Source organism: Solanum verrucosum, unplaced genomic scaffold (assembly GCF_900185275.1).
Source record: "Solanum verrucosum unplaced genomic scaffold, falcon-dt-bn FXZP01000125.1, whole genome shotgun sequence".
Lineage (NCBI taxonomy): Eukaryota > Viridiplantae > Streptophyta > Magnoliopsida > Solanales > Solanaceae > Solanum > Solanum verrucosum.
The window spans coordinates 73,394-90,175 of record NW_026019923.1 but is presented as its reverse complement, the minus strand read 5'-3'; the positions used below and the strand labels follow the sequence as shown (position 1 = coordinate 90,175).

The following is a 16,782-nucleotide window of genomic DNA, read 5'->3' as shown; positions in this document are numbered from 1 at the left end:
CTGCGGAAATATAAAGTAGGAAAACAAGGGGGCCTATATATATGTGGACTGTGGTTCCTTTAATATTCTTTGGTGGAGGTTGCACAATAAAACAATAAAGATTCTACAAACATGATAAGAATTACATAATATGTCTATTTTTCATAAAACTAATAAAAGATTCTACAAACATGATAAGAAATATACATAATATGTCTATTTTTCACAAAAAATAGAGTGGACAACTACAAGTGGAATTGATGTTGAATTTTCTCTTCCCTTAAATTATCACTTTTTGACTCACCATTGGTATTACTAAAAGAATTTCCAATTAAAAAAAAATTAAATGTATAAAGAAGTCAAGAAAATTTAATATCTACTATCTAACATGAATATATAAAAAGTATATAACGTTAATTTTCCAACGAAAGAAATTCATATAAACTTTTTGTGCCCCTAACTCCACAACAAACATACAATTTCCTTATAGATCCAACATATCCTTATGGTTTGCCCTTATAGGATTTGGTCGCTCAAGATCTTTGATCTTTATTCAGACTCGATAAAATATAATCCACTATAACTTTTTTGTTATATACCTCTTGAATACAAATACCAAACTAATAACCAAGATCAATTCTTGAAAAAAAAAAATATAACACTCAAAATTCATTTCCAATGAAATATAGGTAAAGAATCACAAGCATACATGCACACAAATACTAACATGATCATATTTATAAACTCGAAAAAAATGCAGTAGAAAACAAGAAAAGGAAAATCCCCCCTTTGTACATTCCTTGAAACAGAGAAGTAGCAGAGGAAGCATCTTGTTTTGATGAAGAATCAGAGGATCCTGCTTTCTTTTTCCGCGTTATAGGTGTTGGTGCTGGTGCTGGTGCTGGAGGAACAAAGAATTGTAAAGGAAGAAGGACATTGTCTACTTGATATATAGCCAATTGGTTATCAGTATATATTGTATTTGAAATACTTGCATTCACAATTCCTGTTGTAATGTTTACTGAACTTCCTATTGTTGTTATATTAATCGGAAACTCTCTATCGGTTGTTCCTCCAGCTTGTGTTCTTAAAGGGTTGCTAGCAGTTTGGAATTGAGTGAGTGAATAGTATGTAGGAAGGATATGGAATTGGATAAGTTCAGCTTTTTGTTGATCTGTAAACGAGTTCAACGTGCCTGCTTTCATGTTTAAGAATGCATTATCTGTTGGCACAAACATTGTGATCCCATTGTTGGAATTGTTGAGTTGTGAGGTGATTTCATTGAGTTGTTGTGTGTTTTGTAGTAGACGGATGAACGTTGAGCATTGGCCTGCTTTTTCGAGGATCTTTGTCACGTTTAATGGAGGTGGTGGACCTGGAGCCGGAGCTGGAGCTTGTGCCAAAATGCCAATGCATTTCAAGAAAAAAAAGAACAAGATCAAGAAAATGTGTTTCATTATTTTTTTCTTTTTTTTTGGTTCAATTTGTTAGATGTTGTGGAGGAAGAGTTGTATAATGTGTTATTTATATGTTGAGAGGATAGATTTCTTGTTTTGAAAACAATGAAAGAAAAAGGTTTGTGGGGAATTTTGATGGAAGAAAATTGAGTGTAAAGTTAGGTGAAAGAGTATAATTTAAGGTGAGAAGGAACATCATAGGTTTTGATAAGCTCAGAGCAGCTGCTAGTTTGCTTCTGATGGGAGGAAAAACAGCTGGGAATAATGGAGGTGAGTTTCTGTGGGACGGGAGTGTCAGAGCAACGGTAAAGTTATTCCTGTGTGATTATAAGCTATGATGCTCAGACTTCAAAAATAGTAATCCATTTGTTTTAATTTATATTTAAAAAGTATTTGGGTAAGTTTGTTATAATGCTGGGAATAATGGAGGTGAGTTTTTGTTAGATCTTGAGGGCCAAGAGCATCGGAGCAACGGTAAAGTTATTCCGGTGTGATTAGAAGCTATGATGCTCGAATTGTATAAAAATCGAATGTGTGTCAGATCCTTCTAACATAGTAGTTCATTTTTTAAATTTATATGTCCTAGTTACTGTTTGGGTAATAAAAAATGATTCTTTCTTTTATCATAACTTTTTCAAGTACTTTTTAAATATTAGTGTTAATTTGGCTTATAGTACTTGTTATGTAGTTTGCAAATATTTTAGATTTTATTTCAAAAAATAATAATTAGAGATTCCTACGCCTGAACTCACAAAATTAGTTAATCTGATCCTCATATTCTGAATCAAGTCAAAATTAATTAAAACAAATACATTTTTAGGAGGATAAAACACAAGTTCGAGAACATTTTTGGTGAGTCTTAGCAACATAGCTTATAGGTCATGGGAATCAACCTTATCCCCCTTTGGTTGGGTGTGACTCTTCTTCGGATCCTATGTGAACATGAAATACTTACGTGTATCGGGCTGCCATTTTTGTCAGATACTAAGGATCCTATGGGGAAAAATATGCAAATGCAATCTTAAATCATTATTTATGGTTATGGTGGGACAGGAGGGCTAATTAAGATGTAATTTCAACAGTCACAAACTCACAATTAACAAATTATTGGTACAACTAATGAGATTAATGTAAGATTACAACTTGTAATCCATTAGACAATTGCTTTTTTGGTTATTAGGTATGTGTTTTACAATTCAAATGCATGATAAATATAACACTGCACAGGTAGGTACGCACAATGCCTAATATCCATCTTATACATGAACTATTTGCAAGCGGGAAAAGGGTCAAATTTACCCGTGATCTATATGAAATGGTCCAAATTTATCATCCGTTAATATTAGGGGTCAAATGTGTCCTTGCAATTCCTAAAATGGACTAGATTTGCCTTTGTTTTCATTGTTGGAAGCTTAACACATGGTGAATGCCACGTGTCCCCCTCGTTGAGTCATACTTTTTTAAACGAACTAAATATGACACCTTTCGTATAGTTTAGGGTGCTAACTTTCACCATTTGAAAATAAGCTCAAAACTTGTCCATGCATTAATGGTAATAGATTATATACTAATGTTTTAGGATAATAATTTTTGGCTTACGTACTAAACCAAACAAAAATTACAATTGAATGGAATAACGACAATGCATGCATAACAATAGCAAAACTTCAACATATTAGCTCACATATACAAAACAAAACACAGCCAAGAAGAAGAGAAGTTCGCGAGGGGAGTTGATTACACCAGAAGAAACAGAGGAAACAGAGTCAGAATCCGACGAATCATCATTCTTTTTAGGCTTAGGTGGTGAAGGAGCTGGTGTTGGTGCTGGAGGGACAAAGAATTGCAATGGTAGAAGTACTTTGTCCACTTGATAAATAGCTAGTTGACTATCAATGTAAATCGTATTCGAGATACTTGCATTGACAATTCCAGTTGTTATATTCACTGAAGTTCCATTTGTTGTTATATTGATAGGGAATTCGTGGTTGCTAGTCCCACCGGCTTGTGTTTGCACTGGGTTGCTAGCAGTTTGAAACTGTGAAAGTGAGAAGTATTGAGGGAGAACATGGAATTTGATCAGTTCTGATTTCTGTTGATCATTAAAAGAGTTCAAAGTACCTGCTTTCATGCTCAAAAATGCATTATCTGGTGGTACAAAGATAGTGATGCTGTTGGAGTTGTTGAGTAATGATGTTATTTGGCTGATCTCTTGAGTTGTTTGTAACAAACGAATAAATGTCGAACATTGTCCTGCCTTTTCTAGGGTTTTCGTTACGTTAGTTGGGCCAGGTGGTCCCGGAGCAGGAGCCGTAGCTCGAGCTGGTGGTGGAGTTGGAGATGGAGATGGACCTTGAGCCAAAATGCCAATGCAGTGGAGAAACAAAAAGAGAAAGGTTGACACTAAGTTGTGCTTCATATTTCTTCTTTTTGGTTTAAGCTTAAGTTGAAATAGCTCTGGTTGTGGCAAAAGAAAATTGCACTACTTATACAATGAGGGCGTGACTTAGTGGTCAATGAAGTGCACGGTTCTCAAGTTTAAATCACTACATAAAAAAATCATCTTTAGCCGCAATTAATTAACAACAATAGATCAATTGCCGCTAAATATGTATTTTTAGCGGCAATTAGCACTCTTTGTATATGTCCCTAAAGCCTTTAGTGACATTGGATCTAATGACACTTAACTTATGCCGATAAAGACTTTAACACTCTTTATTAATGTGTCTATTTATTGCCGCTAAAAGTTGTTTTTGTTGTAGTGAATCTTACCGGAGACAAAAAAAATACTAGGTAATTTTTTTTTCATTTGTGGTCTTGGTAGTCAGAGTTACCCAAAATACTTGTGATGGTAGGAGGTAACATGTATTTAGTGGATGCGCGCAAACTGAGCCAAAACACTGAAGGCATCAAAACAAAAAAAGAGAGAAAAGGATGGAATAAAGGTAGTGGGGTATTGGGATGAAAGTAAAATGAAGGTGATGTTTGGTGAAAGGTTACATGTAAGGTGAGCAAGTGGATTAATAAGATTTTGATGATGTTATAGCAGCTTTTATTTGCTTATGATGGAAGGTAAACAAGATGGGAAAAAGTGAGGTAAGTTTTTTCTTTGAAGTTGTGAATCCCATTCTCTATTGTAATTTTTTAAAATGGTTTCCCACCTGATCTGGTATTCGTATTGGAACTCGACTAAATCAGAATTTGCATGGGAAGTTCCATATTAGTAAAACACTTTCTAACAAAGACAAATCTATATCTAGGAGTTGAATCTGATCGAGGCTCATTCAATAGTCATTGTTGGTTAATTTCTCTATTGTGATTTCTGCAGGGTGCAATCCTCAACAAGAATCTTTCTAGTTGGAACATGTACTCAATTGCTAATCATAATTGATACAAATGGTGGGACAAGATGGCTAATTTAGTTGCAACATCATTGGTCACAATCAAAAATATATTGGTACAGCTAATGATAATGTAAATGCAATATAACAAAGATTATATATCAATTAGTTGGTTATGATTTTTGCAATATCACTGCATGACAAGATAGCACAACCAAAATTTAGCAGTTAAAGGTGGAAATACTCACAAGTTTGTCACTCTAACAGTAAGACATTACAACTACGCCTCGGTTCCAAACAAATTCATTAGAAAGAGAAGTTGAATTACATGATCGTAAGTGATTTAGGTGAGATGAAGCTCTCTGCATAAACAATTCCTTGCTTATGGTAACACATGAACATTGAGGGCTTAATCGGCGAAATGGTCCTCTAGATGTAGTGAATTTAGATCAAATACATCCGAGACGTTTGCAGTGTAGTAACACTTCACAATCCGCAAACATATAGTTTGGTCTGATTGAATGAAAAAGATTAGTATCTCGTAGTTTAATAAAGTTAGTCCAAGATTCCCTGACACCATAGTCTTTCATTACCCACAACTTAAAAATGCAGTCCTTGTCCTCCGCCCAATAATGATATGAAGAATAAAAGCAAAGCATTCCTCTCAATACTGAAACACCATGGTCATGAAGTGGTAGCACGGGCATAGATCATACATTTGCTCCAATAACAGTACCTCTTCATACATCTCATTTGAAATATTAAATGAAACGGTAATATAATATTCTAAGTGTAACTTACCAAGCCAATGAAATGCTCCATGTACAAATGCCAAATAATCCATACCACAATCCTCAAACCCATAACACACTGAACGCGGGTAGGATAACCAATTCTTCTCCAGGAACCATTTTTTAGACAGAGAAGTTCAATCGAAGTATTGAACTATCATCTGCATTCAGGTTAATTGCAAGGATCTTTTAGTCTTTACTAGTTGTGTCATATCCCATTCCACATACATAATATGCCCCTCGAAATTCTAGATGGGAAAGTAGTATTGATTCTCTTGTGGACGGGTTCCACAACAAAAGTTTCTCATAGAGTCTTTCAGAAGATTTATAGAGTCCTCTAGAAGAAACAAGAATAAGAACCAATCCATCACAAGAGCAATGTATTATGACATTCTTTGGTTTGCAGCTCGAAGGCCAGTCAAGCTTTAGTTGATCCTCAACCACTTGAACCATCGATAAAGAAGAAGTAGAGAAGTTATACAGATCATTCTCATTATAGAATGATTCGGTAGTAAGAAGTTTTTGGGAATTTTGGTCATTCCTGGAATGAATATAATGTTTCATCCTAAAGTAAGTATCATTGATTAATGAGTTCCAAAATTTTGAAACACATTTGAACCTAAGAAGAGACCAAACAAGTAACCTGCTGAGGATGTCCGTCAATACTTCCTCTGGTAAGTGAATTCCTACGACCTATATAGGACAAGTAGAATACATGGAGTATATCAAAACGAAGAAGTATTAAAAAAAAAAAAGCTACAACAACTAGAGTTAGTTCAAAACAAGTTTTCAAGCAAGAATACCACTTAACAATTGTAGTTCCAACAATTGTGTAACTACTGATTTGGTGTAATCACATTATTATCTTAATATTTTATTTCTTCTCATTTTGTGTACCCTCCATATTTTTCTATTGTTGATGCATGACATGACATTATGTAATAACTAATAATAGAGTAGTATAGAATCTATCCAAACGTTGTATTCATTAAAACAATAAAGTATAGTACAAGATACAATATAATGCAATACAATATGAAATAATACGTAACAACAATCCAATAAGTTATTGGGAATAACAATTGAAGTCAATTCTAAGTAAGTAACAGCACCCTGAAATCAGAACTCACTTTTGGTTGAATAATAATTTGGTTGAAATGATTAGTTTTTCTTGTATTTACAATGGATTTCTTCTTCTGTATCTTTGCTAAATTTCTATGCCGATTGGAGGATACAGACGACTTCTTCTTGTTTTGTGCCATCTTTCTCAAATGCTAGGATTTGTCTTTTTCTTATAAAGAAGATACAAAACCCGTGCAAACACAAACCCAATATATATTACCTTATTTGTCTCAATTTATGCACGGGAGGGCTCAATATATGTTATCTCAATTTATGTGACACAATTGGAATCAATCAAATTTTTATATGATTTTTAAATATTCAGCTGGTCTTGCTAGACAAAGATGGTACAAGATTAAGCACATTGTTACTTAAATGAAGCACATTGATGATCATGCACTAGCTACAAAAGGATTATACTCCAAATTTAAGTTGTCACCTCACTCTAGCGTATAATTGATTATGTGAACCAGTATACATCATTCAATTTCAATTAACTACGCCTTTATCCCAAACAAGTGAGTGTACAAATGAGAAAGTAACTAGAGAATCAGTATTAGAAGAACTATTTGGTAATGCTAGTACATTAGTTATCTGCTCCACACTGTACAGTTACAAATGGACCTGTTTATCGATCCCCAACAGTTATACTTCAAATCTACTGATACTCGATACGTAGAACTACAAAACAAAGAAAAAATTCGCCTCCCCATATATGCACAATGTGATCGAGTTGTCATGCCAACGTCTTCTCTCATCTTAGATGCAGTATTACTCCATGAAGCAAGGTTTAAAACAGGGAAAAAGCAAATAAAACAAACAAAACCACAGATATACGCCCTTATCTCAAACAAGCTAGTACAGAAATGAGAAAGCAAGTAGAAACAATATCAGAAGAACATGAACTTAGCTTCTCTCTTCTCTCCACCACCTGGAAACCCTCCTTCAAAGTGGAACGTGAACTTCTCTCTCCACAGATGTTGTCTTTGACACTTCCAAGATCTTGTACCAACCCTTCGGTTGGCTCAACTTCAAAGATCTCTCAGACATCATCAGTGTTTCACAGATATCTATGTTGCTTCGACTTCGGTGAAAATCTAGAGATCGGATTTTTCATCACATAGATTCTAGGATTCGGGTTTATGGATCCATGCGTGAATACAGAGATACGGGTGATAAATGCATATTATGACATATATAAGTATATAATGGGTAGAGACATGCACGAAGCATCTTACATTTCACGCAGGTCCGAGGAAGGCAACCTACCCTGATACAAGCATCAATAATTGGTTACATGACTCGAACCCGTAACCTAACACAGAGACAACTTTATGGTTGCTCTAAGACTCCCCTTTGAAATATATAAGTATATAATTTGATTAATTAAAATGTTGTTGAACTAAGACTAATAATCCCCCTATCCAATTTATGTGATACCCTTTCCTTTTTTAGTCAATTCCAAAAAGAATGTCATATTTCCGGCAAAAAAATCGACAAAGATGTATTCTTCTATTTAAAAATTCATTAATTTTAAGGGTAGTTTTGGAATTCTTCTCATATTTCTTAAATTCCGGTGAGTCAAACTACATCACACAAGATATCTCATTAACAGCAAAACATGTTCCTCACACTTAATACAACCGATACATATGACATAACCCAAAAAAGCCAATCAAATACCCAAATCAATCCATACTTCTTGGTCATATATGTAGTTAAAGCACCCAAGGTAAGTTAACCAAATTCGGTGTGGATCCAACACCCACACAAATAATGTTGGATGACATGGGCGCGACAGGGATTTTGAAGGGTCCCAACAACATAGACAAATATTCATACTCTATAGATGTGTACTTCAGATTGTTTGATATCCTGATTAAGGCAAAAAAGATAAACCTCTAGAGAGATCAGATTCACAGATATAGATCGATATTTGGATTCATATGCAAACAAGCAACAGTAAATCACTTGAGCAAAAAAACATGCTAACTTGGTGAATCATGAGTTGTTTTTCTTTTCTATGTTGACTTTTGGGTGACATTTATCACAAAGCTTCACCAGGGGCATATTTAATATCACAAACTTCCACATTTACTATTTTTCTTAAAATCAAATCTATCCTATGGAACAAGTACCTGTAACTGCAGTGCATCTGAATTGTTAGGATGCAGCATTTTAGTTTTTCATTCCCGGAAAACAAGAAGATATCGAGGATGAATCAGCATGGGGAGCGAGAGAAATTACTGATAGCGAAATGCACTCCAAACATTTATCAGAAAGTTTTACTTTTTATTTCTATTTAAGACATTTCAAACGTGTAAGGGTATGATATAACAACATAAAACTCAATTTTTTAGGAAGTCATAGTACAACTAACACAATAGTAGCACATGCCACAAAGAACTCAAAGTGATTTACCCATATGGTTTGGCTTTTGCTTGAGCCTTGTGGCGAACAATCCCTTTTCCAATACCCAACCTTCGATCATCGCCTGAGAATTCACTGCCTGGTCGGTAGGCACAAGATGCCCTGCGTTCATTACCACAACATGGGTCAAATTCTCCCACTTCTGCATATATCCAGCGAGCTCGTCATTCACTCTCCAAACATACCGCTCCGCCTCCAAAAACTTTCCAATTCCCTCCCACTTCATCTTCTTCATCCATGCCTCAGTTGACACCACTCCATCTCTCAAATCACACTGCCCCTGGTATAACAACACCTTAGTATTCTTAACCAAGAACTCCACCATGTACCTCACACTTTTCATCACGTCCTCGTGCAACACTTTGCCTACTAAATCACTGCATATATCGTAAACTATCGATTCTCTTGCATTTAAAGCCCTCTTAATCTCTACATTGCTTAGAAATTTAGCCACCAATTCATCTTCATAAGGTTTTAGCTTTCTAAAATCATATAAAGTTGCAAGCCCTGTCATATTACTCAACGTATTCACCACCCTTGATCTAGCACTCGCTGCCTCGCTCCAATTGCCATTTTTCGTAAGTCTAATTGCTTCCTTTTGAAGTTTCTCCAATTGTGTCTTTTGCTTCTCATTGATCAATCCAGAATAGTAAGCATTTACAGCATGAGTGCCCACTTGAGCTTCCGGATCTGTCAGTCCATTCCCAATAGCAACCCCAGCTAAATTCAACCGTCGCGATTTAGGCAAACCCTCATTCTTTTTCAGTGTATAGTATCCCAAATCCAGGCACATATTTTCCAGCATAACTTTCACCAGTAAGATAAATTGGTCGATTTTCAAATAACTTATCTAATGCAACAAACTTCCTTGTAGCAATAAAAAGATGTTTAGCAACATCATGTTGGTTTCTTGGTATCTCTTCTGGACTTGAAGCAATACTAAATCCAGTTCCAATAGGATTATCAAGAAAAAGTACCCCAAATACACGATTCCAAGAACCAGGATTAGGTTCGAGCGAAAGGTGTTCGACGTTTTGCCTCACAGAAGACGAAACACGAAAAGGGCCAAGTTCATAAAAGTTTCCAAGCATGGAAGAGCATCCAGGACCACCTTGAAGCCAAATGATAATTGGGGTTTCAGAAAGATTCATTCTTGGTTTCTGGGCTTCATAGTAAGTGTAAAAAATGGCTGAACCAGTTGTTGAGTTAACTGTTAAGTACCCAGATTTTGTTGGCAAGGCTTCTTTGGGAAAAGAAGATTGCAGAGTTACTGCTGCTGCTGATGAGGAATAGAGACTGGTGAATAACAAAATGAGCAGAAAAAAGTGAAGTTTTTCTGGTTTGGACTCCATGGATGGAAAGCTTCAACAAAGGGCATTGACCTTTGTCACTGATAAAGTAGAGGTACTAAAGATCAAATCTTTTTACAAGTAATTTATTGTTGTGCAACTTGTCCATAAGTACTAGGCAAATATACCTTTTTTTTTGAGAAAAGTATTCCTTCTTAGGTACATTTTATATTGCTACAAATTTTAGCACTTTTATGATACTCAAATTATCAACTTATAGTCTTTGTTAATGAATATTTATTAAGATGATTAAATCATATTCATCTTGTTTGATTTATTTCATATTATGCGCAAAATTCTAAAATATGTATATGTTTTAAGTATTTGAAAGCCTTTTCCTCAAGTAAATTATATAGATTGCGGCATCTTACAATTGTTTGAACTGCATGTTGAATAAGCTTTACGTCAATATAAATTTATCATTACGTCATCATGTTTTATGAGACTTAGAGTTAATATTACCACAATCTTTTGCAACTTTGTACACTATTATATAAAACAATATTGTCAATAATACTTTCTTATCAATTCACTATAGGATATAACTTCGTGTCTAACCATAGATATTTAAATACTCTTGAAAAATTAAACGTAAGTGAAGTTTGAATTGAAGTTTCAAAATATATTTGACCATAGTTTTTGAAAACATGTCACCTCCTTTTTTTCTTTTTCTTTTTTGGAAAAAACATGAAACATGCTTTCGGGAAAACATAAAACATGGCTAAATACTTTTTGAAAAAACATGAAACATGACTTAAATCCATAAGTTTTAAAAATTATCGAAAGAATACCCATAAGTTTGACACATAATAGTACATCATCCTAAAATTATAACACTATTTCGAATCATTTAACTTGGTTTCAGAATAACACTATTTGAGAATGTAACTACATCAGTTAGCAAGTTACAAAATGGACCTGTTTAATTGATCCAAATAATTCTCCTTAAAGCTACGGCTAAAAAAGGGAGAAAAAAAATGGTATCTGCAAAGCAAAAACTTCTTGGGAATGAGTATAAGAAGAACCTACTGTACTTTATGCTATGCATCCCTTGCAGCAACCATGAGAGGAGTACAAACGAACGCCATGGAGGTCAAAAATGGAATCCGCCAAATCCCCCTCCCCCACCGCCTCCACCTGGAAATCCCCCTTCAAAGTGGAATGTGTACTGCTGCCCTCCTCCACCGAATGGGTTGAATCCTCCACCACCCATCCCTGAACCCATGTCTTCAATGTCTTCCCCTTGGTCATATCGTGTACGTTTTTCCTCATCCCCGAGAACCTGTTAAGAGATACGTAACATTCAGACAAATACTGTCAGAATTTTCTTTAACAGTCGTATCCTCTAAAACAATATTTCACTATAACAAGTTAACAACTATGTTTTATGTGCTAATGATCTTTCATGTTATGTTATATTACATGTTTTCTATTACAACATTTTTCTGTAGCGGCCAAATACTGAGACGATTGCAAAACCAAAAAAGAACTCAACAGCTCAAACGAAAAATGATGGAAAAAAAAACAAAAACAAACCTCATATGCAGCTGCTATTTCACGAAACTTATCTTCTGCTTCTTCTCTGTTGTCAACGTTCTTGTCAGGATGCCATTGCAGAGCAAGCTTTTTGTATGCCTTTTTGATCTCTGATACAGATGATGTCTTTGACACTCCCAATATCTTATACCAATCCTTCCGTTGACTCAATTTTAATGATCTCTCAGCCCTCATCAGCACTTCACGAATATTCCTATCCTATAGAAGTGTACTTCAGATTATTTGATATCCAGATCAAAGCTAAAACGATAAACCTTGACAAAACGATCAAGCACGAGCACACACATTATAGATGGATTTGAATGAAAAAAAATCAGACAAGCAACAACAAATCGCTTGAAAAAAAACCCTGCGAACTTGGTTTAAGTCAAAAGGAAGGACCTCACTTCGACTTGGAGACAGTGAATCCTGATGTTTTTTTTCTTTTCATTTTCATATGCCAACTTTTTGGTCATGCCTAGTGGCAGAGCCACATGCTTTCAATCAGTGTCTATTGACACCCTTTAGTCAGAAAATTACATTGTATAGTTAGGTAAAAAAAAAATTATGTATATCTATCATATATAGACTCTTAGTGAAAATCCTGGCTCCGCCACTAGTCATGGCTATCACAAAACTTGCAAAATCTAATCCTTGTTACATGCAAAACTCAAACCCACCCACCCCCCACCCCTACAAAAAAAGGATATCATATCATATATGCACAATGTGATGGCATGATTGAGTTATCATGCCAATGTCTTCTCGCATCTTAGATGCAGTATTACTACATGAAGAAAGGTTTAAACAGCGAAAAAAATAAACAAACAAAACCACAAAAAAAAGTTGCCAACAAACCTGAGGAGATTTTTCAGCTGCTTCTTTCAAATCTGCAACAGCTCCCTCCCAATCTTCTGTTAGAAGCTTGGCTTCACCCCTCTGTAAAAAAAAATGTCCAACTCAACGATTCAAGAATTTTTATGGTGTAAAGTGTAAACTAGATATTTCTAAGCAGACAATTGGTCTAATAGAATTCGGTCATCCAAATGTCATTGACTATTTGTTTTAAGGTTGAAAAAAGTAGAAAGCAGATAGAGATAGAACCTGCACTAGAGCATCAATAAGCTCTTCATCAAGTTCAAGGGCTTCTGAACAGCTTGATATAGCATCCTTCCCCCTTCCAAGCTTCACCAAGACTTTGCACAAACCAAGATGAAGATTTACATTATGTGCAGAATGGTTGGGGTCCAACGCCAGGGCTGCTTTGTACTCCTCCACAGCAAGACGAAATTTACCTTTACTTACATTATCGTCTGCCTGCACAAAAGTTAGGATTTGACTTTTGAGAAGCTCACATTGTAACATATCTTGGAGATATAGCAACAGGATAAAGGTCTGTACTTGAAGCTTGTTTAGATGGTTGCTACTTGCTACCTATTGTATTGTATTGTTAGTTTAAATACAACGTTTTTTCTTATGAAGTTGTTCATTAATGGGCATCAAGAAGATGCAGAAACAGTTTAAATACAATGTGTGTTTTGATGTTACTTGAATATTATTGTATCGTATCGATAAATATGTTTCCCATTATATGCAACAGCCGGATTTGGTGTGGTCGTCGTTACCCCTTTTTTTTAATCTAAATGTTGTATGCATCAAAACAACAGAGTACAATACAATATAATACGATACATTATGAAACGATATGTAACAACCCTCCAAACAAGCTGTTAGGGAAAAATAGTAAAAGGCTTACGCTTTTAGTCTTTTTAAGTAAGTTTTTCAAGCCAAAATAGGCTTTCTTCAATTCCCCATGCTCTGGGTCTGAACGAAGACCTTTTTGGTAGTGCCTGCAAAGAGCACAAAAAAGCTTCTTTAGGCCCTCTTTACATCTTTATGCTACCTTTTTCATGGATTGGTGTAGTGGGAGGCAGGAAACAGTGGACCAAATTGATAGAGTTTGTAAGGCATACCTTAAGGCAACATCATGATCAGCCAGATAGTAGTAGGCACGGCCTCGTAGAAGTAAAGCCTCCAGATTATCCTCATCCTCTTTAAGTATAAACCCCGCCTCGGATATGACACCTGAATAATCTTTATCTGCTAGTAATAGCTTCACCTTAAGGAGTTTGGCCTAGAAATTCACATATAAAAGACATCATCATTGGTGTAACACTTAATGGTTACATATGAAATTACATCAACAATACAATATTGAATGAATACCTTGGAGCATGCTGGAGAGAAAACTAGTACGACTTTATCAATATACTCCAATGCTTTTTTAATGTCACCTGTGTCCAACAGGTTGGTAGCTGAATCAAGAGCACTCTTAGCTTGGTGCATCTGAGAAAGCTCCTTCTCTGCAGCTGAGTCTCTTGGTTTCATCTCCAGAAACTTTTTGTAGCTTGTTTCCGATTCCTCGTATCTACATTAGCCCAAATTTTTTGTTATCCTAAATTATATATTTTTCACACAAGAGCTTACCGGTAGAGACAAGGTCCAACATGCTTGAATGCTAACTAATCAGAAACAAGACTTGTGGATCACAGATACATTTATGCACCATGCAAAAGTAAATAACCCACAACACCCAAGGGTGTGGCGTAGTTGTCAATGAAGTGGGTTGTAAACATGAGCTCTCAGGGATTGACAAAAAAACACTAGGTGATTCTTCCCATCTGTCCTAGCCTTGGTGATAGAGTTACCTGGTACCTAGTGGGAGGTAACAAGCATCCCATGGAATCAGTCGAGGTGCACGAAAGCTTGCCTCGGTTTATCAAAAAAAAAAAAAGCAAATAGTATTTGAGATAGTAGGTTACTCGAGCAAGATGCCAATGAAATGAAGAGGTACAGGAGTTGACCCTGGGAAACATTAATTTTGAGGATATACTAGAATATTCAAGCTGCGGAGCCTAATGCTAATGGTTGTTACCATATTCACACCTAGATACAGAGATACCTCGAACCCAGGTTGTTTCTGGATTAGATGAATAACAAATCTAGGCTATAGAAATTAAATGGTTCACCGTTATTGTTGAAGACTACCCTATAAAAAAGAAACATCATTGTAATTCTTCAGTGTCCAAAAGCTGCACAACATTAAATGGAAGATAATAGGAAGTGTCTACAAAAATATGTCCACATACATCAAACAAGCTTATATCAGGAAGACCCTCACTAGAATCAAGACATACATGACACTAGAGCTGGTACAAGAAAAACAAAAGGAAATTTGATCTCAACCTGCACAACTGACGAAGGAGAGATGCACGGTGCCAATACGCCTCTGAAAGTGCTGGGTCTGCCTCTATGGCTGAATTTAGATCATTAAGTGCCTCACTGTATTTCTTAACTTTTACATTTTGTGGAACTCTCTCAAACAATGCAGCAGCATCACCAGGTTTGGTGTCTACACATCAAGAGTTGCAAAAGTATCAGGAGAACAGTAAGTGCCACTTCAATTACAAGACAAAAGAACACTATCCTAACTAGATAGATAGAGAATAATATTCATCAGTTCTCCTGATATAGTTCTCACCCACTCCTGCAGGACCTAAGATTGGCACAGTTGACCCTTCTGTCTAACTTTTTATTACTCCCTCCATTTCAATTTGTTTGCCTTACTTTCCCTTTTACTCCATTTAAAAGAGAATGTTTTTTTTCTTTTTTGGCAACTCTTCAGTTCTAACATTCCACATGACACCTTTCATCTTTTAAGACTACAATTAAACAACATTTTGGTACATATCTATAATCGAAGACAAACTCTATGTCAAGTCAAAACTAGACAAACATATTGAGACAGAGGAGAAGTACTAACGTTCTCATCTAAATTGGTGTCACACATCCTCATTATCAACATTAAAAAGAATATAAAGAATGCAAATCTTAGAGGTTAACGACAACCAACCAAAACCCAATTGACAGCAAAGACTACTTCCTCAGTCTCATATTGCCTAGCAATGCCCCTATTCATCGCGAAAAAAGTTCTTCTTCACTACTAATTTCTTTCAACAATTAAAGTTACGATTTTTACACTTTCCAAGTAGAAATTAGACACAAATGGATTCACCAACTCATATACAATAGCAATATGCATTCAAGATACAATGTTAACAAATTCCCTTACCACAAAGCTCAAATCTTGAAAGTTTAAAATCCCCAAATCAACTGTCACTATTAAAAATCGCACAAATCTGAATAACCCAAATTTACAGCTAACAAAAAATCGAAAACCCCAAATCAAAATCAAACAAAAATAATCATAAATATTTCATTTTTACCTAAAGCAGATACGAGGGGTTGAAGGAAAAAAAGTTGGCAGGCGAATATAAAGTTGAGTATCAATGCTGAAAACAAGAAACCCCTCCATGCCACAGGATCAAAGCTCCATAGCTTCATCAATGGCTCCATCATTCAACTTTTCAATTCACCTATAGATACATACAATATATATGTATGTATAATTTTCAAGAAAGATATATAGATTTGTGTTTTTCTTGGACAATTGAAGTTTTATTTGTTGTGTTTGGAACTTGGAAGTGACAAAAGGGTTCAAAGGTTGCAAGGATTCTTGTGTCATTACACGTTAGATTAGCCTATCAGTGTCTTCCACGTGTCCTTGATTTAGGTGGGTACGTGGGCTGGTCCAATGAGAGATGGACACGTCGGATTTTGCTATGTGCTTTTTCTTTAGGAGAATTAAATTTAATTTGTTTTAGTAACAATGATTAAAAGAAAATAAGAAGTCGTACTCCCTCTGTGTATCTTTACT

At 35.5% G+C, this 16,782-nt stretch overlaps 4 protein-coding genes and 1 pseudogene across 4 annotated transcripts; all 5 read right to left on the bottom strand.

The window, feature by feature from the left end:
- Positions 1-632: 632 nt before the first annotated feature.
- Positions 633-1,449, bottom strand: LOC125823779 (fasciclin-like arabinogalactan protein 12). Its single transcript, XM_049503170.1, has one exon. It carries the CDS (start codon positions 1,434-1,436, stop codon positions 717-719), a length of 720 nt encoding a protein of 239 aa, XP_049359127.1. The 5' UTR covers positions 1,437-1,449; the 3' UTR covers positions 633-716.
- Positions 1,450-3,083: 1,634 nt separating this feature from the next.
- On the bottom strand, positions 3,084-3,855 carry LOC125823772 (fasciclin-like arabinogalactan protein 12). Its single transcript, XM_049503158.1, has one exon. The coding sequence runs from the start codon at positions 3,853-3,855 to the stop codon at positions 3,112-3,114; it is 744 nt and encodes a 247-aa protein (XP_049359115.1). The 3' UTR covers positions 3,084-3,111.
- A 1,246-nt stretch (positions 3,856-5,101) lies between these two features.
- Positions 5,102-6,830, bottom strand: LOC125826063 (F-box only protein 8-like; annotated as a pseudogene).
- A 2,198-nt stretch (positions 6,831-9,028) lies between these two features.
- LOC125823690 (serine carboxypeptidase-like 50) lies at positions 9,029-10,529 on the bottom strand. The gene is given in 2 exon segments (XM_049503061.1): positions 9,029-9,901; positions 9,903-10,529. Coding segments are annotated over 2 exon segments (1,374 nt in total). The 5' UTR covers positions 10,473-10,529; the 3' UTR covers positions 9,029-9,097.
- Positions 10,530-11,312: 783 nt separating this feature from the next.
- LOC125823681 (dnaJ protein P58IPK homolog) lies at positions 11,313-16,521 on the bottom strand. Its single transcript, XM_049503049.1, has 9 exons — positions 16,292-16,521; positions 15,252-15,417; positions 14,232-14,433; positions 13,979-14,139; positions 13,762-13,855; positions 13,110-13,322; positions 12,864-12,944; positions 12,006-12,224; positions 11,313-11,751 (listed from the first exon to the last, which is right to left on the bottom strand). The coding sequence occupies exons 1-9, from the start codon at positions 16,422-16,424 to the stop codon at positions 11,563-11,565; spliced, it is 1,458 nt and encodes a 485-aa protein (XP_049359006.1). The 5' UTR covers positions 16,425-16,521; the 3' UTR covers positions 11,313-11,562.
- Positions 16,522-16,782: the final 261 nt, after the last annotated feature.